This window comes from Chelonoidis abingdonii, chromosome 7 (assembly GCF_003597395.2).
Source record: "Chelonoidis abingdonii isolate Lonesome George chromosome 7, CheloAbing_2.0, whole genome shotgun sequence".
Taxonomy (NCBI): Eukaryota; Metazoa; Chordata; order Testudines; family Testudinidae; genus Chelonoidis; species Chelonoidis abingdonii.
Genome location: NC_133775.1, coordinates 380,125 through 400,446, shown reverse-complemented (window position 1 = coordinate 400,446; position 20,322 = coordinate 380,125). Strand labels below are relative to the sequence as shown.

The 20,322-nt window shown below is 54.3% G+C and overlaps 1 protein-coding gene across 2 annotated transcripts in view; it reads right to left on the bottom strand.

Moving 5' to 3' along the window:
• TIE1 (tyrosine kinase with immunoglobulin like and EGF like domains 1) overlaps positions 1–20,322 on the bottom strand; it is a 42,088-nt gene that overhangs the window by 8,656 nt on the left and 13,110 nt on the right. For both annotated transcript variants that reach the window (XM_032794205.2, XM_032794214.2), the window contains 12 exons: positions 18,303–18,458; positions 17,204–17,335; positions 13,603–13,743; positions 12,422–12,550; positions 11,495–11,640; positions 10,760–10,904; positions 9,173–9,331; positions 7,878–8,015; positions 6,974–7,264; positions 3,413–3,703; positions 1,946–2,139; positions 1,528–1,738 (listed from right to left, as the gene is read on the bottom strand). In XM_032794205.2, coding sequence (XP_032650096.1) covers positions 1,528–1,738; positions 1,946–2,139; positions 3,413–3,703; positions 6,974–7,264; positions 7,878–8,015; positions 9,173–9,331; positions 10,760–10,904; positions 11,495–11,640; positions 12,422–12,550; positions 13,603–13,743; positions 17,204–17,335; positions 18,303–18,458 — 2,133 coding nt within the window. The remainder of the gene's footprint in view (positions 1–1,527; positions 1,739–1,945; positions 2,140–3,412; positions 3,704–6,973; positions 7,265–7,877; positions 8,016–9,172; positions 9,332–10,759; positions 10,905–11,494; positions 11,641–12,421; positions 12,551–13,602; positions 13,744–17,203; positions 17,336–18,302; positions 18,459–20,322) is intronic.

Genomic DNA, 20,322 nt, shown 5'->3' with positions numbered 1-20,322 from the left:
TTCTGCAGTCCCAGGCCCAAGACATCCTCCCGTCACCATCCATCCCCCTCTGCAGTCCCAGGCACGAGACTCCCATCCCTAGCCATCCCCATCTGCAGTCCCAGGCCCAGGGCGGGTGCAAGGATGTTTAGTGCCCTAGGCGAAACTTCCACCTTGCGCCCCCCACCCCGAGCCCTGTGGCAGCCCTCTGCCCCCGCACCACCCTAAGATGCCCTCCCCAGGGCAGCTCCCCCCCGGGCCCTGCGGCAGGTCCCCCCGGCCCAGAGAGTCGTGCTGCAGTTCCCTGCCCCAGCTCACCTCTGCTCCGCCTCCTCCCCGAGCACGCCGCCCCCGCTCCACTTCTCCCGCCTCCCAGGCTTGCGGCGCCAATCAGCTGTTTGGCGCCACAAGCCTGGGAGGGAGAGTAGCAGAGCGGGATGGCGTGCTCAGGGGAGGAGGTGGAGCAGAGGTGAGCTTGGTTCCCCTGCGTGTGGCTCCCCTTCATTACTTGCTGCAGGCGGCCCTCCCCGCGTCCCCCGCCCCAGGTCCCTCTGCCTAAATGCCAACGACGATCGGGGTGGCCAAAGATCCGGCCGCTGCGATCGCCGCTGAAGGACCCGAAATGCCTCCCCCCAAATGCTAGCACCTTAGGCGACTGCCTACGTCGCCTAATAGGTTGCACCAACCCTGCCCAGGCCCAAGACACCCTCCCATCACCACTCATCCCCTTCTGCAGTCCCAGGTCTGAGGCTTTGGTCCCCAGCCACCCTACTCTGCAGTTTCAAGCACAAGGCTCCCATCCCCAGCCACCCCACTCTGCAGTCACAGGCCCTAGACACCCGTCCCCAGCCACCCTCCGCTGGCACTGTAGTCCCAGGCCTGTGGCTCCTGTCCACAGCTACCCCCCTCTGCCATCCTGCGGTACCTCCTCCACCCCTCGGCCAGGTGTGACTCTTAAACAAAGCAACTGGCACCACACCCCCCGCAGGCACAAAGTACTAGCACTGGCTCCCATTCCCCTTGGCACCCTCCTGGGTGGGTGCAAACTTCCATTACCCCCCCTCCCCTGAGACACCCTCCCACGTGGGTACAAACCTGCAGAACTGCCCTCTCCCCCACCCCTCATGGGTGCAAACCACCAGAAACCCTCTCCCCTGAGGTGCTCTCCTGGGTGTGTGCAAACCCCCATCACCTGCCCACTCCTGAGAAATCCTCTCAGGTGGGCAAAAACCATCAGCATCCCCCCCCCACCCCAGATGTCCACGCTATTCCCATTCAGATAGTGTTTGGGGCACACACATTGGGCACTTCTTGGATTTGGACTTGGGCCCCATGGAGCCCAGATGTGGGGCCTTCAGGCAGCCTTGTGAGCTCTGGTGTCTGCTCAGTATCTCAGCTGCTTGAGGCTGAGTCTGTCCCAGTACCTGGAGCAAACTCCGGCTTGGCCCTGGGGCCCAGTTCAGGATGCAGGGATCCCTGCCAGGATGTGTACGTTGTCCTTAACCCCCTTGCCATTCCTGGGCCCCAAGCAGGTGCCGGCTCACTCACCTTTCAGCATCTTGATGGCTGCATTCATTTTCAGGCCGTCCTTTTTTATCATTGCCCTGATGACCTGCCCGAAGTTCCCCTCTCCAATCATATCCTCAAATTTGATGTCCTCCCACTCCAGGATGGGGTAGCTGAGGGGCTCAGGCTGGGGCTTTGGCCGGCGGGTCAGGGTCAGCGTCCCTGAGTTGAACTGCAGGATGGTCTCTTCCCCCTGACAAACAGGTAAGGCGAAAGTTAAAGATTCCTGGCCCCCAAGCAACCCAACACCGTGGTCTGAGTAGGCCTGGGGGTGATGGTGTGTGTGATTCAGGCATGCTTCATGCTGCCCATGGTGCACTAGGATTAGAGGTCGGGCTGGCACATGGGGACTCAGGGAGCCTGGCTGGGGGGTTGATGAGGCAGAGGCAGCATTACTCACTGAGCCAGACTGGTAGGTGAAGGTCCGGCGCCGGTGAAAAAAATTCTTCTTGATAAGGAAAAGTGCCAAGAGGGCAAAAAGGATAGTGAGGCAGGTGACAGACACGGAGCCGATGATGGCCAGGAGCAGCTGCTGGTCTATTCCCGAAGGCTGCATGTCCTGGCTTTTCAGTCTGGGCACCTCACTCAAGGTACCTGCAGGGAGGGAGGGGAACAGAGGGCTCATGGCTGTGCCCAGCTCAAGGTGTCAAATGTGCCAGCTCCAGCCTGACGCATCTCTTTGCACTGCTACATGCACTGGGAAAACCCCTCTCCTCCTTGGCTGAATATGGCCCTGCAGCCCAATAGCAAAGGCCATGCAGCGAAGTGGCTGCAGCTGACCCTGTCATTTCTGGGCTTTGCAGTTCACCTGCCCCAGGCATCACACTGCACGACTGGAGCCATGACAGCACCTTCCCGACCCTGATGGCTGCAGCTTATTTGCACCCACACATACACTGATTTGCACGTGTTGCATGTTCCCCATGCTGCACTGAAATGAACCATGTTCTGGAAAGGGTGTTTTACTCCCCTTCAGTCTCTGCACTTCCCTGCCCCTCAACTCCACTGACTTATTATTTCCCCCGTCTCCTCTCTCACACCATTCCCCTCCCCTCCTTGCTCTTTTTCACTTTCAGTTTCTCTCTCGTGCCCATTTCTGCTTGCCCCGTGCAAGGCCGGCTCCAGGCCCCAGCACGCCAAGCGCGTGCTTGGGGCGGCATGCCGTGGAGGGCGGTCTGCCGGTTGCCGGGAGGGCGGCAGGCAGCTCGGGTGGACCTCCCGCAGGTGTGCTTGCGGACGTCCGCTGGTCCCGCGGCTCTAGTGGAGCATCTGCAGGCACACCTGCGGGAGGTCCACCAGAGCCGCGGGACCAGTGGACCCTCTGCAGGGACGCCCGCGGGAGGTCCACCGGAGCCACGGGACCAGCGCTTCTTGGATTTGGAGTGTGCTTGGGGCAGCGAAATGGCTATAGCCAGCCCTGGCCCCGTGCTCCCCACACCAAAGACAATGTTCCAGCCCCAGAAGCTTTGCTGTCTCCATGCACCACAGCAGTGCTGCTGGGAGCAGCTCTCCTGTGGGCTCGCAACTGATGTGGGGGTCAGTGCCCGAGCCGCTCAGTGGGTCACACACCAGCCAAGAGGTGGTTACTGGTGACACTGGGGCACAGCACATCACCCACTAACTAGGCTTTTTGCAGGGCTGGACACAGAACCAAGACTCCAAAGGGGCCTCCCAAGAGGGCTGTGTGTGGAGTGCCAGCTGGGCTGGGGCTGCGCTGACAATATGGCTCCGTGTGGGAGAGGAGGGAATGGATACAGGTGCCAGGCCTCCAGCTGGGGTAGGTCAGCAGAGCAGCCAGGATGGAGGGGGACTGCATACCCACTCAGTTCAGTTCTTTCCTGTTGCGTCTCTGAAATAACCCACTTACCGTCCCCCAGGGTCTCCGCCTTCACAGGCTCACTCCACTCCCCAGGCACATGGGAGTTCGCTCGGACCCGGAACTGGTACCATGTGCTGGCGTTGAGGCCTGGGATGGTCTTCGTGGTCTCCCCACCGCTGTCCGTGTCAACCCACTGAGGCTCACTGGCCCCACCCAGCTGCTGCAGCTCCACAATATACTTACTGACACCCCCGTTGGGATACTCAGGGGCCTGCCAGGTGAGTTTGACGATAGTGTCCGTGAGGGGCTCTGCATGGAGAGACCTGGGGGAGGATGGGCCTGGGACGAGGAGAGGAGGGAAATCAGCACCACAGGTAACATCTCCAGGGTGTGAGGCACTGGGCCTGGCTGCACCCAGCCCCCAGCCTCAGCCACAGCAAAGGAGACTCCCTGGGCTGTGCAGGGCATGGGACCATGGAAAGGACATGTGTGCATGTGGGAGGGGGTGACAGTCAATGGGCCACAGCAGAATAAACAGAGAAGGAAGAACAGTGGGATCACCCCCAAGACAAGTCCCCCCTTGACCTCTGGTGCAGAGGGGCGGGGTCAGAGCCACGCGCCCTGTCCCCAGGGCCAGCGAAGAGGGGCAATGAGGTGGGAGTCTTGACTCCACTTTGATTTTACTGCTGAGGCTATAGATAGACCAGACTGAGGGCTGCCTGGCTGGGAGGCTGGGAAATGCCAAGGCCACGTTTTTTAAATTCACACACGCCCACATACACACACGGTGACGGGTCTGCGGCGTCAAGAGGTGCAATCCCTGACCAATGGAGTTGGGCTGGGGAAAGCCCCTTGGCTAGGCATGGTTATTCTCGCAAAAGTGTGCCTTTGCCAGTAGAGCCTATTTTGCAGGGAGGAGCTGGAGGAAGCCACAAGTTAAGGACTTCAGTAGCTCAGACATAGGTCAGGGGTTTGTTACAGGAGTGGGTGGGTGAGATTCTGTGGCCTGCTTTGTGCAGGAGGTCAGATTAGAAGATCATAATGGTCCCTTCTGAAGTTAAAGTCTATGAGTCTAAGCTCTACCGGCTAGAGTGCAGTGTGGCTGGTATAAGCTGTGTTCATGCTAGGAGCACCACTGCAAGAACTGTACTGGCAAAGCACACCGACTGTAGACGTGACCTCAGCCTCATCTTTCTAGTCACAGCTCTTTGTCTGCACTAAATGGCAGGACTCCCGGGGGCACTATCAGCCCTTCTCAGATACTCCCGGCTTGCAGTGCAGGGCTGAGCCCTCAGGGCAGCGGGTTGCAGTGCGCAGAACCAGCTACAGGAGATAGAGTGCTGAGACATCAGCTGGACAAGGAGAGCAGCACATGTTTGAGTGAGCAATGGCTGCCATCCTGAATCAGCACCAACGCTAAACAGTTAGAAGGGATGGGACAGAAGAGGAGGCAGGGTCTAGTGGATGCTGACCACTGCCTCCCTTTACCCAGCTCTGGTATGGGACAGGACCCACAAGTTAATCAATGGCTGGTCATTTCTTAAATTAACATTTTAATTTCTTTCTTCAGCACCACAGAAAGAGAGGAATGAGCAGGCTGGGTTGGGCCTGAGGTCTGTGTAGCCTACTCTCCTGTCTCTGACCATAGCCAGCCCAGGAGCTTCAGAGGACACTGTAAAAACCCCACTGCAGGCACATGTGGGATAGTGTGCCCTCTGTGAAGGACTCAGCCTGCTCCCTAACTGTCAGCGATTGGCTTAAGCACCAAAGCAGGGTTTTGTCTCCCTTCCAAAAACCCTTTTACACATTAACTGTAATACCTGTGCATATTACTGATAGCCATAGAAATGTCCAACCCCTCTTTGAATCTTCCTATATTCTTGGCCTCAGTGTCATCCAGTGCCCATGAGTTCCACAGTCTAATTACAGTATCCCAAAGTCATGCTGAATTTGGTGATTGTCACCTCCAGGGGGCACTGTTACTTGACAGCAGGAGGGTTAACCTCTCCAAAGCACAGTTAGTTGAAGTCGGAGCAGTATCTCCAGTTCTGCACATGCCCTGGGGACAACTTGCTGCAGTTTATTTTAAATGAGGTGACTTGTAGAAAAGTCCCTTCCCCAAACAACAGGGAAATTCAGTGACCCAAAGACAAACTGCATCTATCCTGCTGGGTACTTAAAGTGCCTACATGGGGAACAAATATTTAATAATAGGATCTTCAGTGTAGCAGAGAAAGGTCGAACTAACACAGTCCAATGGCTGGAAGTTGAAGCTAGACAAATTTAGACTGGAAATAAGGTGTAAATTTTTACTGGTGAGAGTAATTAACCATTGGAAAAATTTACCAAAGGTTGTGAGTGATGGATTCTCCTTAACTGACAATTTTTAAATCAAAATAGGATGTTTTGTTCTAGGAACTATTGTGGGGCAGGTCTCTGCCCTGTGCTGTACAGCTCAGACTAGATGATCACAATGGTCCCCTCTGGTGTATCTCCAAGGAAGTTGGTGCAGTGGCACCTGGGAAGAATTGAGCTGTTGTGTCTGCAAAGAATCGAACTGGGGATGGTCAGTGCTATAATTTTAGTCCTAATAAATGATACAATGCTAAGGAACCGCAGCAATTTCAACCACAAGTTATTGGGCTTGAAGTAGGAATCACCAGAGAAATTCCATGGCCTGGGTTATCTATTATTTCATAGAACCAGGGGGTTAGAAGGGACCACAAGGGTCACCTAGTCTAACCCCCTGCCACGGTGCAGGATTTGTATTACAGTAGCAATCTGGGATGGTGGCCTGACTGTTCTAGTGCTTTACACATGGAGGGCAAGCAGTAGCCATGGAACAGGGGATTATGCAGCAGGAAGCCACTCTGGGCCAAACAATTGTGGAAGAAAGAAAAGGAGACAGTGTTTCCCTCCTCAGGCAATCGGGCTAGGGAGTCATGGCTGCAGGGGCAGAGCGACATACAGAGCTGAACTGAAAGACGTGCTGGATAATACTCTAGTTTTATGCCTAATAACACTGGCAACTAGATACTAAGGGCTGATCTGCACTGAGAACTTAATCAGCATAGCTACAACTCTCAGGGGCCTGTCAATCTAGCTACCACCTACGCTGATGGGAGAGCCCCTCTGTAGGCACTACCTGTACTGACACCGGAGCGCTGCACCACTGCCGCTGGGGCGGTTCACGTGTGGCCATACCCAAGACAAAAGAAAGAGCCTCACGCTTCAAGATATCAGCTGATCCCTACAAGGGCCAGGAAAGGTTTCTCCCCTCCCCATGTCAGGGTAAGCTATTTACCTGTGCACGACTGTACCATGAGCCAGGTGCATCATGGGTTTTTTTGCCTCTTTCTGAGGCATCAGGTATTGGCCATTGTCCCTGAAATAAGCAGGCAGAATTGCCCAATGGACCAGTAGTCTGATCTTGTGTGGCAAATTCTATGAATCAGATCCCCATCCAGTGTATCTCTATTCACTTCAATGGGACTATGCTGATCTATGCCAGCTGCGGAACTGGCCCCATGTCCCTATGACAGACAGTTCCCTCCCTTTGCTCCTGACAGTGCTGGTTCTGCAGGGCAGGAGGGGCTGTTGGTTACCTACCTTTGCTGTTGATCATGACCTTGTAGAGGTCAGATGGAGGGCCCAGGCTGGTGCAGTGATAGACCAACACTTCCAGGCCATACTCCTTGTTGAACTCCAGGTTAGGGATGCGGGCAGAGTGCACAAACATGGAGGTTATATTAATCTCACGGACAAGCACTTTTGCTGAGTCCAAGAGACGTACAACAAACCCATTTGCTGGCTCGTAGTTATTTGGCAAGTTCCAATTAACATGAAGCGTATTCTTCCCCTCTACGGACCAGCCTTCGATCACAGGCTTGGCTGTGGGTTCTGTTAGAGACACAAAGTGAGTGAGGTAATATCTTTACTGGACCAATGCCTGTGAAAACCAGACAGAAAATTCACCTTGAGGCCAGTCCTCTCTCTCCTTCTGAAGGAATACACAGAACCTCATACTGCCACTCTAGGCTCCAGGGCCTGGAAGAACCCTACACTTGTATCAAGCCCTGATGCTGAGGAGGGTGAGAATGCCCCAATAAATTCAGACTAGACTCAGCATGGGCCCAGACTCTCAGATCAGCTAGAACAGAGTTGATTAAATCAGAGAAATTCCAAGAAAACTGGGATTGGGCTAGGATGAACTGGACTGGACAGAATTAAATTTCATTGGATTGGTTCAGAGCAGGGTGAATCAGGTGAGATTCATGGAACAAATGGCTTGTGAATTAAATCACACATGTACAGAGCCCAGGACAACAGGGCCTGATCCCTGATTGGAAGCTGTAGACACTGGTGCAGTATAAATCAATAACCAATGGATGAATCCCCCCAGCTCTAGTCCTGGCAGCTCTTGGGGAGGGCAGGGCCAGGCACACACACTCTGTAGTATTTTTATTCAGGGGATTCCTTTTCTGTCTGTCCCCAGTCCCTGCCAGGCACCCACCTTGACACTCTGTCACCATGACCGCCTGCGGCCCCATGGCACCTTCCCCTTTGTCACCAGGGCGAGTCAGCTGCACCTTGACCAGGTAGGGCGTGACTGGCCGTAGGTTCATGAGTGTGATGTTTTCACTGTTGTCAACTGTTGATTACAAAGGATCCTGTTAAACCGAAGCCACGTGACCAGCAGCCTTGTTCTGTGCTGTGACACAGCTTCCTCCCAGAGCCCATCGCAGGCTGAGCGCTGGCAGAAGGATGTCCCTGGCTGGCCTGCTGCCTCTTTCCTCCTGAAAGCTCCCTGGGCCCAGCTGTTAGCAATATGCAACAAGGACCTGCTGGATCCCAGCATCTCAGCCCTAGCCCATTGCCGCCTGCTATTCAGCCTGCTTTTGCTTCTCCAGTTAGACCATTCCCAGTGAGACTTAGGATTTCCCCTGGTGCTACGAGAATGCTCTGTTTGGCGAAGCTAGTGTTTGGAGTGCTCGACGCTCAGTGTCTTGGGGCTGGAGCTCAGAACAGAATCTGGGTCAGCACCATCCCTGCTCCTAGAACAAGAAGCTCTTCACAGAGCAGCACATTGGATTCTGGTCATGGTGCTGCCAGGCATCCCCTCCAGACAGCCATGCCCCACCCTGTGCCCAGGAAAGCCCTGATTGCACTCTCGGCCTTGTGCAGATTGAACATGCTCCCTGCAGCGTCACACACTCTGCTTTCTCCTAAAGGCCCCTGCAGAGATTCCCTGTGATGTGGCAGCCAGGGCAAGGCAGAGTGGGACTGGAGCTGGAGACACGGGAGGGGACCTCATGGGACTGCTGAGGAAAATGGCGAGGGGAGAACTGGCCGAGTGAAGCCCTCACCTGCCCTATCCTTCCCCAGCTAGGGTTGGAGTTTCTGGAGCATGGGTTCTTGGCCCATGTCCAGCTAGGCATGTTGACAGTGGGGTCTGAGCCATTGCTGCTGTCATGATGTGGCATCACCTGTCAATCTCTATGCAGCAACAGGTTCTGCTGGTTTTCACTCAGCCTGAGAGGGTCTCCATAGGCTTTAATGACATGCTAGCTCAGAAGCAGCAGCAGCTGGCTTAGGCCTCCCTGGGGTAGGACTTTCCCTGTTGTAAAATCAGTCGTGGCCAAATTTGAGCATGACACCAAAATTGGAGCAGTAGCAAATACAGGGAGGAAAGCATCGTGGCAGAGAGACGTGAGGAATCAGTCCTGCAGGCAGTGGGGCAAGAGGCAGAGCCGTTGCCCTGTGACTTTGCTCCTGCCCCAAATGTCTCTTGCAAGCTGATTCCCTTACCCACAATGGATGACCAAGGCGAGGTGTTGTCCTTGGGCTTGTAGAGCAGTTTGATGGAAGTGACTGGGCCATCACCAGAGAATCCATCCACTGGGGAAACCACAAGCTGCCGACTCTGCTTGGCCAGCAGCCGGGGGGGCCTCAGTGGCACTGGAGGGACTGTAGGCAAAGAACAGAACCAACATCAATAAACCCAACACAACTGTTTATGTTTAACACGGACACTTGGCCACACTGACCTGCTGGTCAGCCCTAGCACATTGCCCGTGCTAGTCTCATACTAACCCTTTCCATGGTAGTCTAGGGGGAACCCCGTGATCCCAGAGTCTCTGCTGTCAGTACCGTGATGGGACATGCCATCCCACTGATGGAGAGGCTAACACGGGTCCCTGCACTCAGGCAGTGCCAGCTAGGCGCACATGCAGAATCTGCTCCACCTGGAGAATGGGAGCTTAAAAAGGCAACAATGCTACTGCAAGTGATGATGGGGGGATTGCCCAGGAGGAGAGGCTGCTGGGGACTGCCAGTAAGCTCCAGCAGCCAGGGGAGCCTGGCCGGGGGAGTGGCTGTCCTTTCCTCCCACCCCGCCCTTGTCTGGGGGCAGACTGACACTTGACATGGGCCAGGTGCCCTGGAACGCGGCTCCCCACTATAACCAATGGTGAAGCCTGGGGAATGTCACCAGGGACTAGAGGGAATTGGACTCATAAGGGAGCACAGGAGTGAACTGAACTGCCAGGAGCAGTGAGTTTGCCCAGAGGGGACCCAGGGACAAGAGAGGGATAGATTCTATGGCCAAGGCCAGGCTGAGGATCAGCCAGCTACAAGCAAACCATGCTGGGTCCTGTAACCATGACAATGCCAATTGCTCCCCAGAAGCAGAGGGCAGCTCTGAACCTCCCTTGTGCTGAGCTCAGGCCCAGGGAGCCTGCCTTGGCCTGCACGGCGATGGATGTCTTAGGCAGTGGAGACTCCACCTCTCTCTAGTTCAGGGGTTCTTACAGGGTGGGGTCATGAGCTGTCAGCCTCCACCCTAAACCTGGCTTTGCCCCCAGTATTTATAATGGTGTTAAATATACATAAAAAAGTGCTTTTAATTGATAAGGGAGGCGTCGCGCTCAGAGGCTTGCTGTGTGAAAGGCGTCACCAGTACAAAAGTTTGAGAACCACTGCGCTAGTTGCTCTTGTAAACAGAGTCTGAATGAGCTCTCCCCTGACATCTAGTGGTGAGGTGTGGAAAAGGACTTCAGGAGTTGATCTAGTTTACATGGGCACACCCACCCTGCCTAGGTGCTCAGCATGATGGATTGCTTGCCCAAATGATCACTTGTGGCTGGTGCTGGATCCCCAGCCTCCTTGTTATTGGGGCAGGAGTAGTAAAGGGTTGTTATCCTTGTTGTGTGAACTGAGGACAGCAGAACTGTACCTGGCATACCCTGATGGAGGGACTCACCCTCAACTGAAGGCATTCGCTAGGCAGGGGACATGGGAATCTCTAAATATTGAAACCGGCCTTTGTTGCTGCCAACTTGGGCTAGCAGAAGGGTCACATTCTCAAACATCCCAGCAGTCCCCTCCCCTGCTCACCTTTGACATTGACCTTGACTCTCCTGCTGTCCTGTCCCCCACTGGTGGAAACTCTGCACTCCCAGAGGCCTGTGTCTGCCTTGGTGAGCATTGGCACCAGGAACTCAGAGGTGGTTTTGTCTGTTTCCATGATGGCTTTAATTGACTGGGTGGGGAGAGATAAGCTGCAGTTACCCCTCTGAGGGCCACAGGCACCAAGCACAGCCAGATGGGTAGAACAGAGATGGGTGGGGCAGAGGGATGCTGCTCAGGATCCAGGCCCGAGCAGGCTCACGTTCAGGTCTGCAGCCATAGCGCACTAGATGGGGCTGCATGGACCTAGGGATTTGGGGTAAATACCAGCTTGGAGACTGAGGTACCTGGGGGCAGCAGGATCTAGTCACACAGAGCCCTGGCAGGGTGGATGGGTGCACAGAGAGCAGGGGCAGGGGAGGCACAGAGAGCCTTTCCTGGACAGAGTAGGAGGAGGCTACAAGGAGCCCTGGAAGAATGGGACTGGGGCGGGGAAGCACAGGGAGTCTTGGTGGGACAGGACTAGGGGGGCAGCATAGGGAGTCTTGGGGGGATGGATCTAGGCGGTCGGGGGCAGCACAGGGAGCCCCAGGGGGATGAGACTGTGGGGGCCAGCACAGGGAGCCCCCTGGAGGGACGGGACTTGGGGGGGGTAGCACAGGGAGCCCTGGGAAGAAGGAGAGGCACAGGGAGCCCTGATGGGGCAGGAGGAGGCGGGGGTACCGTGAGCACTGTTCCATCAGCCTTGCGCAGCTCGATGCTGTCTCGCACTGGAGGCGGGTTGCCCGTAGCCATACAGCTGATCACAGGCTGGGAACCCAAGTTAAACTCCAGCTCTGTGTCCAAGTTGATGATCTGGGGAATCCGATCTGGGACGGCAAATAGCAGTGCTGAGCACGCAAGCTCCAGCCCCCTGAGCTCACTGCTCTCCCTGCCCCTGAGCCAGAGGCTGCTGCAGGTTGTCTGGGAGGCCCAGGGCTCTGCCCTAGCAGAGGGTTCTGCATTGAGGTCCTCAAGGCAGCTCCGCAGTGCCACCCACTCCCTTCCCAGTTTTAGATGCCCTGAAGAAGTGACTGCCCTGGTCCCAACAAGGACGGCTGGTGGATCTGCCCCCCCTTCTTCGCTGACACCATTTCACTGCTCCTCTCCAAGATCTCTTCTCTCACTGGCAGCAGGAGGAATCAGCACCTTGTGCCCAGGCAGCTCTCAACACCCCAAGCCAGTGCCCACGGGCCATGGTCTGAGCACCTTGGCTGGGCAGTGATGTCCCCTGACGGAGCTGGCCTGCCCAAGCACTGGCATCTGATGGGCCTGCTAACAGCGCTGCAGCACTTTGCTCTCCCACCCAGTGCCAGGGTCCCAACCAGCTGCTCTTTGGTGGCTTTCCAGCTGGGAGCACTGCCAGCCAGGAGGGGCTGCCTTAGTCTGTCTCTAAGCAGCACTTTGTGGCATTGGGCAGGGAGCAGTTCCTGAGGTTTCGAGCACCCCCAGAGTTACAATGGTCAGTACGTGGGTGATGCTCAGACATTGTGGGGCTGGGGCTGGGGCTGGGGCTGGGTGAACACCAGCGGCAGAGAGCTCAGCAGGCTCCTGCCTGGCAGTGCTGGACCCCTGGGCGGATCATAGGTATTGCACTGAAGGCAGCTCTACCTGATTTCTCACAGCGATCCCCGTGCGATCCTGATGGGCAAATGCAGCCACTGAAGCGGTTGCAGGTGCCTCCATTTTGGCAGTGACAATCTAGGGCACAGTCTGCGCCGTAGTGTCCAAGAGGGCAGGCTGGAGGGAAGAGCCAAGAATTCACTGGTCAACACCTGGCAACGGTTCAGGATTTAGGCTTGAGGCCGGTGCAAGGAAGAGCACGAGTAGCAACCACAGAATCAGACTCCCAAGGCCAGGGCCGGCTTTAGGAAGTGAGGGGCCCAATTTGAACAGTTTCAATGGGGCCCCGGCAGGGATGACTAAAACAAACAAACAAACAAACAAATCCCACACATATAAAAAAAAACACATGGGGCTTGTACTCACTGGGTGGTGCTCCGAGTCTTCGGCGGCACTTTGGCGGTGGATCCTTCACTCACTCCAGGTCTTCAGTGGCACTGAAGGACCCACCGCTGAAGTGCCGCCGAAGACCCGGAGCGCCGCCAGGTGAGTAAAAATTAAAAAGGCACCTCTATCCAGGGAAGGGATTCTCACTGGGCGCGGGGCCCGATTCGGGGGGATTGGTGGAATAGGCCTAAAGCCAGCCCTGCCCAAGGCACTAATACTGTGTCAGAGCCAGGTGTCAGTGGCCCAGGGAGACAGTTCTCACATGCCCTTCAGTCCAAGTGGTGATGTGTGCACAGGGCTTTCTACTGTAGGCACCCTGGCCCATTCTCTTCCACCCCAGCTGTGTCTCCAGGGATCCATTGTGGGGCTGGCCAAGGACATGGGGGATGAGAGGAGACGGGGAAGCAGCAGAGAAGATTCGTTTGCCTCTTTCTGCTGCAGTCTGAGCTGTGGAAGTTCCTGTTCCCAAGGCACTTTGCGTGGCTGACAGACTGGGGCTGCAAAACTGGAGACATGAGCCGTACTCAGTGTCCTCAAGTAAGCACCATTCTATCGGGAATGCTGCACAGGCAGCAGGGGACCCAGCAAGAGACAACAAACACAGCAAAACAAAAGAGCCAAAGGTGTGGGTGGGGGTTGGGGACTGCCTTGGCCCTAGGGGGTGTCTCCCTTTGGAAATAGAAAGGTCAGGCCAGCTCTGCCAAGGAGGAACCCAGTCTGAGGGTGGTGCCTCCGTCAGGGAGGGGAGAGGAGAGGAAAGCAGGCAGGCCAAGCTACTGTACCTGTGCTGCACTGTGAGCCACTCCATCCAGAAGCGCAGGAACAGCCGTATGGATCTGGCAGGCAAAAGCTCAGCCCCTTGCAGCCCTGGTCATTGTTGCACTTTTCCTGGCAGTTACGGCCAAACCTCCCTTCCCTACAGGCTTCAAAACAAGACAATTCTCCTCAAAACTCTGCTGCAGCCAGCACCAGTCCATTCACTGCCCTCCATTTCCACTAGGCCTGGCCCTGCCACCACCACAGCCAGGACAAGCTACACAGCCAGCACAGAGATGCACTGACAGTTAATGAACTTACCAAAACCAGCAGGGAATTGGGGAGGCCTCGGGCCAGAACACGGCTGAAAACAAAAGTCTGTTGAGTTCCACAAGGCAGAGCAGAGATGCTGGCCATTATTGGTGGGGGAATCCAGCCTCAGTCCCGCGTAAAATATAATGGCATAAGCAGTAAGAGCAAAATGTGTATTAGCGAGAGATTGAGAAACACCACTCACAGGGACAGGATAGGCAGAAATAATTGCTAAGGAGACCTTAGCTACAGCCAGGAGTAGCTTTGACAGCATCAGAGGCAACGCTAAGTCAAATGGACCCAGATAAGAAACAGCCCCAGCTACTGCACAGAGCAATCTTTCTACCCCAGCTCCATTTTGCAGCATAAAGATGGAGCAGCATAAGTCAGAGCTGAGGGTTTCTGCCATCTTGCTGGCACAAGAAATCTCAACTCAGGGGACAATGAACAGATGATCTTTGAGTAGGGCCAGATACTATGAGAACCTAGTCTGCTGTGCCCAGGCCAGGAGACATAGATTATAGCGCCAGCAGGGACCATTGTGATCATCTTGTCTGGTCTCCTGCACAGCATAGGCCAGAGACCAGCCCTGAATTAAGTCCTGTTCAAACTAGAAGATAATGCTCAGAAAAACATCCCATCTTGATTAAAAATGTGGAGCAATTGAGAGTCCACCAAAACCCTTGTAAGTTGTTCTCCTCACTGTTTAAAAATTTGCACCTGGTTTCTAGTCTAAACCTGTCCAGCTTTAAATTCTAGCCAGTGGATCTTGTTATACGTTTGTTAGCTATACTGATGAGCCCCCATTATCCAATTTCTCTGCCTTGTGTAGGTACATATTGACTGATCAAGTCATGCCCTTCTCTTTGTTAAATTAAATAGACTGAGTTCCTCGATTCTCTCACTGTATGGTACATTTTCTGATCCTTCAATCATTTTGATGGCTTTTCTCTGAACCTTCTCCAGTTTATCAACATCCTTTTAGCAGTATGGACACCAGAACTGGACACAGTATCCAGTAATAGACTCACTAATGCTGTATACAGAGGTAAAAATCACCTCCCTACTGGACAATCTGTTGTTAATGCATTCAAGGATACATCCACCATCTTAGCTATAGCATAGAATATCAGGGTTGGAAGGGACCTCAGGAGGTATCTAGCCCAACCCCCTGCTCAAAGCAGGACCAACTCCAACTAAATCATCCCAGCCAGGGCTTTGTCAAGCCTGATTTTAACAGCCTCTAAGGAAGGAGATTCCACCACCTCCCTAGATAACCCATTCCAGCGTTGCAAAGGGAGCCCATGGTGACCACTCATGGTGATCTGCATCCTCCCCTGTGGGTCTATGGTGATTGAGCACCTGCGAGGTGAAGAGATGATGAGGTCACTATATTCTGGGTACACCATGGAATGGAGCCTGAGCTCTGTGACTCTCCCTCTGCGTGGAGTCCCAGAGCCCAGGCTCCAGCCCAAGCCCAACTGTCTACACCACAGTTAAACAGCCCTTTAGCCCAAGCTTTGCAAGCCTGAGTCAGCTGACACAGGCCAGCTGTGGGTTTTAATTGCAATGTAGACATACCCTCAGTATTCAGACTGTATTTTATTCTAAACCCTTCCACTCACACCAGTACAGTGCAACATCACAGTATTCAATCCCTTTCTGCCTCTCTTTACTAGGCCTAGGAGGAAAAGAGATCTCCCTCTCTAGGGGACCCAGCCCAGCCAGGCTCAGATCAGACACTCCAGTCCCCCCTTGTAACACTTCCTTCCTGGCTTTTATTAGGTTAGCCATCTGAGGACTAATTAGTTCCTTACCTCCTCATCCTCTCCTTCTCATTAGCACATTGTTCAGTCAGCTATCTCTGGGAAAACTAATTGAGGCTACAGTGATCAGAGTGCTGACCCACCTGTAAGGTCTCAGCACAGTCACATACCTCACCATGAGCTCCCAGTGTGATGCAAAAAGAGCTAATGTGATTCTGGGATATAGTGAGCAGGGTGGGGATTTTGCCTCTGTCATTGGGGATACTGCTACTGGAATACTACATCCCGTTTTGACATCCACATTTTTAAAAGGATGTTGAAACAGTGGAGAGCATGCAGAGAAGACCCACAAATACGAATTGAGGGCCGGAGAACATGCCTTACCATTGAGACTTAAAGAGTTCAGTCTGTTTAGTTTACCAGAAAGAAGAGTTCATTACAGTGTGTAAGTCTGTTCATGAGGAGAAAATACAAGGTACTTCAGAGCTCTCTTATTCAGCAGAGAAGGACAGAACAAGAACCAGTGGCTGGAAGTTGAAACCAGACAAATTCAAATTAGAAATAAGGCCAAAAATTAGCCATCATGGTGATTTACCACTGGAACCAGCTCCCAAGGGAAGTGGTAGATTTCATCTCCTGCTGTCTTCAGATCCAGTCCGGCTGCCTTTCTGGAATTGCTGCTATACTAGACACAAGTTACGGGTTCAAAACACAGGGAACTGGGTGAAATTCTCTGGCCTGTGATAGACTAGAGATAAAACTAGCAGATTTAATGGTCTCTTCTGGCCGTAAAGTCTATGAGTCTATGAACCCAGACCCTCAGTGGAGGAATCTTTAAAAGTATCTTTACAAAAGGACAGTCCCTCTGTCCCAGGATGTACGCCCCAGCTTCAGCACAGAAGGATCCGAGATGACACACTGCCTCCCACATCCAGCACTAGCAGAGCCTCTTGCAGGAGAAGGTTCTCTCAGATCCCTGAAGGCTTCACAGTCCTTAATTGAGTGCCACTCCCGGGGCCAGGTAAGGCAGTTTCCTGCCTCTCTGGAAGAAATGGGGAGCAGCTTCTGCCCCCGTCCTGCTAGAGGGGCCCCAGCCTTCCACGCAAACCTAGGAGCCTCACAAACAACAGACATTTTGACAAATCAGTCAAACCCCTCAAAACTGCAAACAGCCCCTATAGTCTAGGGGAGGCTGAGCCACAGACCTCCTCGAGCCCATCCCCATGTCACAGACTGAGGTCAGCCCCATCCTTGTCACACAACAAGGCCCAACGCCAGCTCCAGCTCATCGCCGTGCCCATCCCCCAAGGAGCCCCAGGTCCAGCACAGCCCATCACCATCCCTGCGACACCGTCCCTGCCACACGGCAGAGAAAGAGGAGAGGAAGGCTCTGTGCCTGGATGGGGACTCAGGGTCAGTGGAGGGAGTGGGGTGTTTATTCCCTTGGCCTATGGAGTGTGGGGTTTGGAGGTACCTATGCCCCATGACTGCTTATTCCTGCTCCAGAATGCACCTCCTCCTGCAGGGGCTGGGTGTGTGGAGTCCATACCTTTCTCACAACGAGTGCCCATGAAACCTGGAGGGCAGATGCATTCCCCAACACTGTCGTGACAGATGCCTCCATTCAGGCAGTCAGGACAGTCCTTCTCACAAGAGTGGCCCCACTTCTTCGCTGGACACCCTGGGAGAAAGCAGAGGGGGTTTAGGGCAGTGCCATGCCACATGTACCTGTGGGAGGACCGGCTGCATGGTCAGTCTGCAGCTGAAAAATGAACCGAAGCCCGATGGACTCCTAAGCTCTGGGAATGCGAGTGCAGAGCCTGCCCACAAGTCAGGGCCAGGGCAACGGGACCCAGCATTCTGACAGCAGGAAATACCAGAGGGGCCTGTCTCCCTAGCACACAGACCTCAGTCCTGTGGCACACACATGTTCTGCCCCTCCCAGTTAACATGGCTGTGCATGAATGCCTCACTGGCACCCCAAAGGGCAAAGATGAGCCACTGCTCTCTTCCACCAAACTCCGCTGCTCCCTGTCCTCTGGCACCAACCCCCTCTGTGTCACTCAGGCCTGGAACCTGGTGTCACCTGCAATTCCTCCCTCCCTTGCACCCACACATTCACCACGCTACTTCCCTCTCCAGAACGTTTCTTAGACTCCACCTTTGTTTTCTATCCACACAGCTAAGCTGCCCTCCAGGCCCTCCTCGCCTCCAGTCCTGACCACTGCATGCGCCTCCCCTTGGAGGCATGGCTGGAGGGGAGCATGGCAAGAGCACTGCCGTATCCCAGCCATTTCTGGCTGCCAGGGGCGCCTCACTGGGCCCAATACAGCCTAGCTTAGCTTAGGGTAGCATTCTGTACAGGCCCTAGCTAGCCCCAGAGCCAGAGGCAGCAAACGCGGCACACAGCTGAGCTCAGACAAAGTCAGAACAGGGCCCATGTCTGCTTGTCTGACCCCAAATCCAAGATCTCTGTTTCTCTTGGGCCAGGTCCCAGCCTAGACTGAGCCCTCACACCCACCAGCCCCTTCTCCAGTGGGTCTGTTGTATGTCTGGAGCCTAGGCTCTGGCCCCATGTGGCATTCCTGCCCTGTTCCCTACCCCAGCCAGGCTCAAGACCCAGCCCTGAGGTTCCACAACAATCTTACCTCTCACAATCAGTCTGTAGAAGGCACTTGTCAGGGGACTGTCCCCTATGAATGTGGCACTGTACACCCCATTCTCACTCAGACCCACATCCGAAAGGGTTAAGGTGAACAGCGTCCCATTCACTTCACCCCGGTGCGTTGTCTGGTAGAAGGTACCTGAATTAAGGAAAGAGGGCAAATGGCATCAGGTCCTGAAGTTACCCAACACTGGAGCTGGCCTGAGTCAAACCCTGTCTCTGTTAGTCCCTCTAGGGAGAGCCAACCATGTGCAGCTGGGCAGCACCGAGGGGCTCTGCCCTCTTCAGCTTGATGACCCAGACATGTCTCTAGGATGTGAGTAAGCATCAGGTCTCTCCTGGACTGTCCCTGAAAGGCCAGGCCAGCAAAGCGAGCGCAAGGGCATGAGCCAATCCCTGGTGGCCAGTCCCGTGGCCGTCTGTGGGGGATAGGGTTCAGGATCCCAGAAAAGGAAGGGGTCAGACAAACGGTGCAGCCTGACTCCTCCTCTCCCTGTTAGTGAGGCACTCCATCCAGGGTAGGTCTGAGCCCCCAAGGCAGCACTGTCTAGAGGGGCTGCATCAGATGGCGGTAATATCTGTCGGGGTCTGTCTGCACTGCAGCAGGGTGCATGCTCCCCAGCATGGATAGACATGCACAAACTAGCTCTGTTCACAGGACTAGCAGATGCAGGGGCTCCAGCTAGCTGCCCAAGTACGTAGCCCAGGGGACTGGGTGGGTTTGTGCTCAGCCAGCCAGCCTGAGCTGCCAGCCAGGCCACTCCAGCAAGGCTACCCTGCTGGTTTTAGAGCGCTATCATGAGCAGAGCTAGTGCGTCTGTCTCCCCACACTGGCAGGTATTGCAGTGTAAACATACCTAGGAGAAGGGGGGTCTAGAAACACTGCAGAGTGAGTGCCTGAAGCCTATGGCAATGGCACAGTCTGGATCAGAAACTGCCAAGTCTCATCCTGCTCAATGCAACTGCCTTGACTACTTCCAGAGCAGTCGGGGGAGGGGGCACTGCCCCAGCCTCATTTGCATCTGGAGCAGGACGGAAGAGGGGGCTCACTTGCCACTTGTCCTGGGCTCATGCAATGTCAGGTTCAGTCATGTGTGGAGGAAGGTCTCACTGAGCCCTCACTCTGACCCTGTGGGGAGGGGTTTTGGGAGATCATATGCCCTGGTTGTGTGTGCACCTTGGAACCTGGTCCAGAGCTTTCTGGGGGTCCCTGGCCTTATGTATCCACAACAGTCTGGTTGGTTCACTAGGGTTGCCTGCCCCAGCCTGGCAAAGGGGGTGGATCATTGGGGTCTCCTGCTGTGGGAGGGACTCTATCTTGGGAAGCAGTGACTCTGAAAAAGATGTGGGGGTCGTGGTGGATAAACAGCTGACCATGAGCTTCCAGTGTGAGGCTGTGGCCAAGAGGACTAATGCATAAACAGGGGAATCTCGAGTAGGAGCAGAGAGGTTATTTTAACCTTTGTATTTGGTTCTGGTGCAACTGCTGTTGGAATCTTGTGTCCAGTTCTGTTGTCCACAATTCAAGAAGGATGTTGAAAAATTGGGGAGGGTTCAGAGAAGAGCCACGAGAATGATTAAAGGATTAGAAAACCTGCCTTCTAATAGTAGATTCAGGGAACTCCATCTACTTAGCTCATCAAAGAGAAGGTTAAGGGATGATTTGATCATAGTCAATAATAACCTGCATGCAGAACAGAAATCTGATGGTAGGAGAGCTCCAGCAGCCAAAGGTCTAACACGAGCCAATGGCTGGAAGCTGAAGCTAGACAAATTCAGACCGGTGATAAGGCACAAATGTTTAACAAGCCACTGGAACAATTTACCAAGGGCTGTGGTGGATTCTCCATCACTGGCAATTTTTAAATCATGGTTGGATGTTTTTCTGAAAGGTCTGCTCTGGTTCGGACTGGAATTAATTCAGGGAAGCTTCATGGCCTGTGTTATACAGGAGGTGAGACTAGCTGATCACAGGGGTCCCTTCTGCCTTTATTAGCTATTAA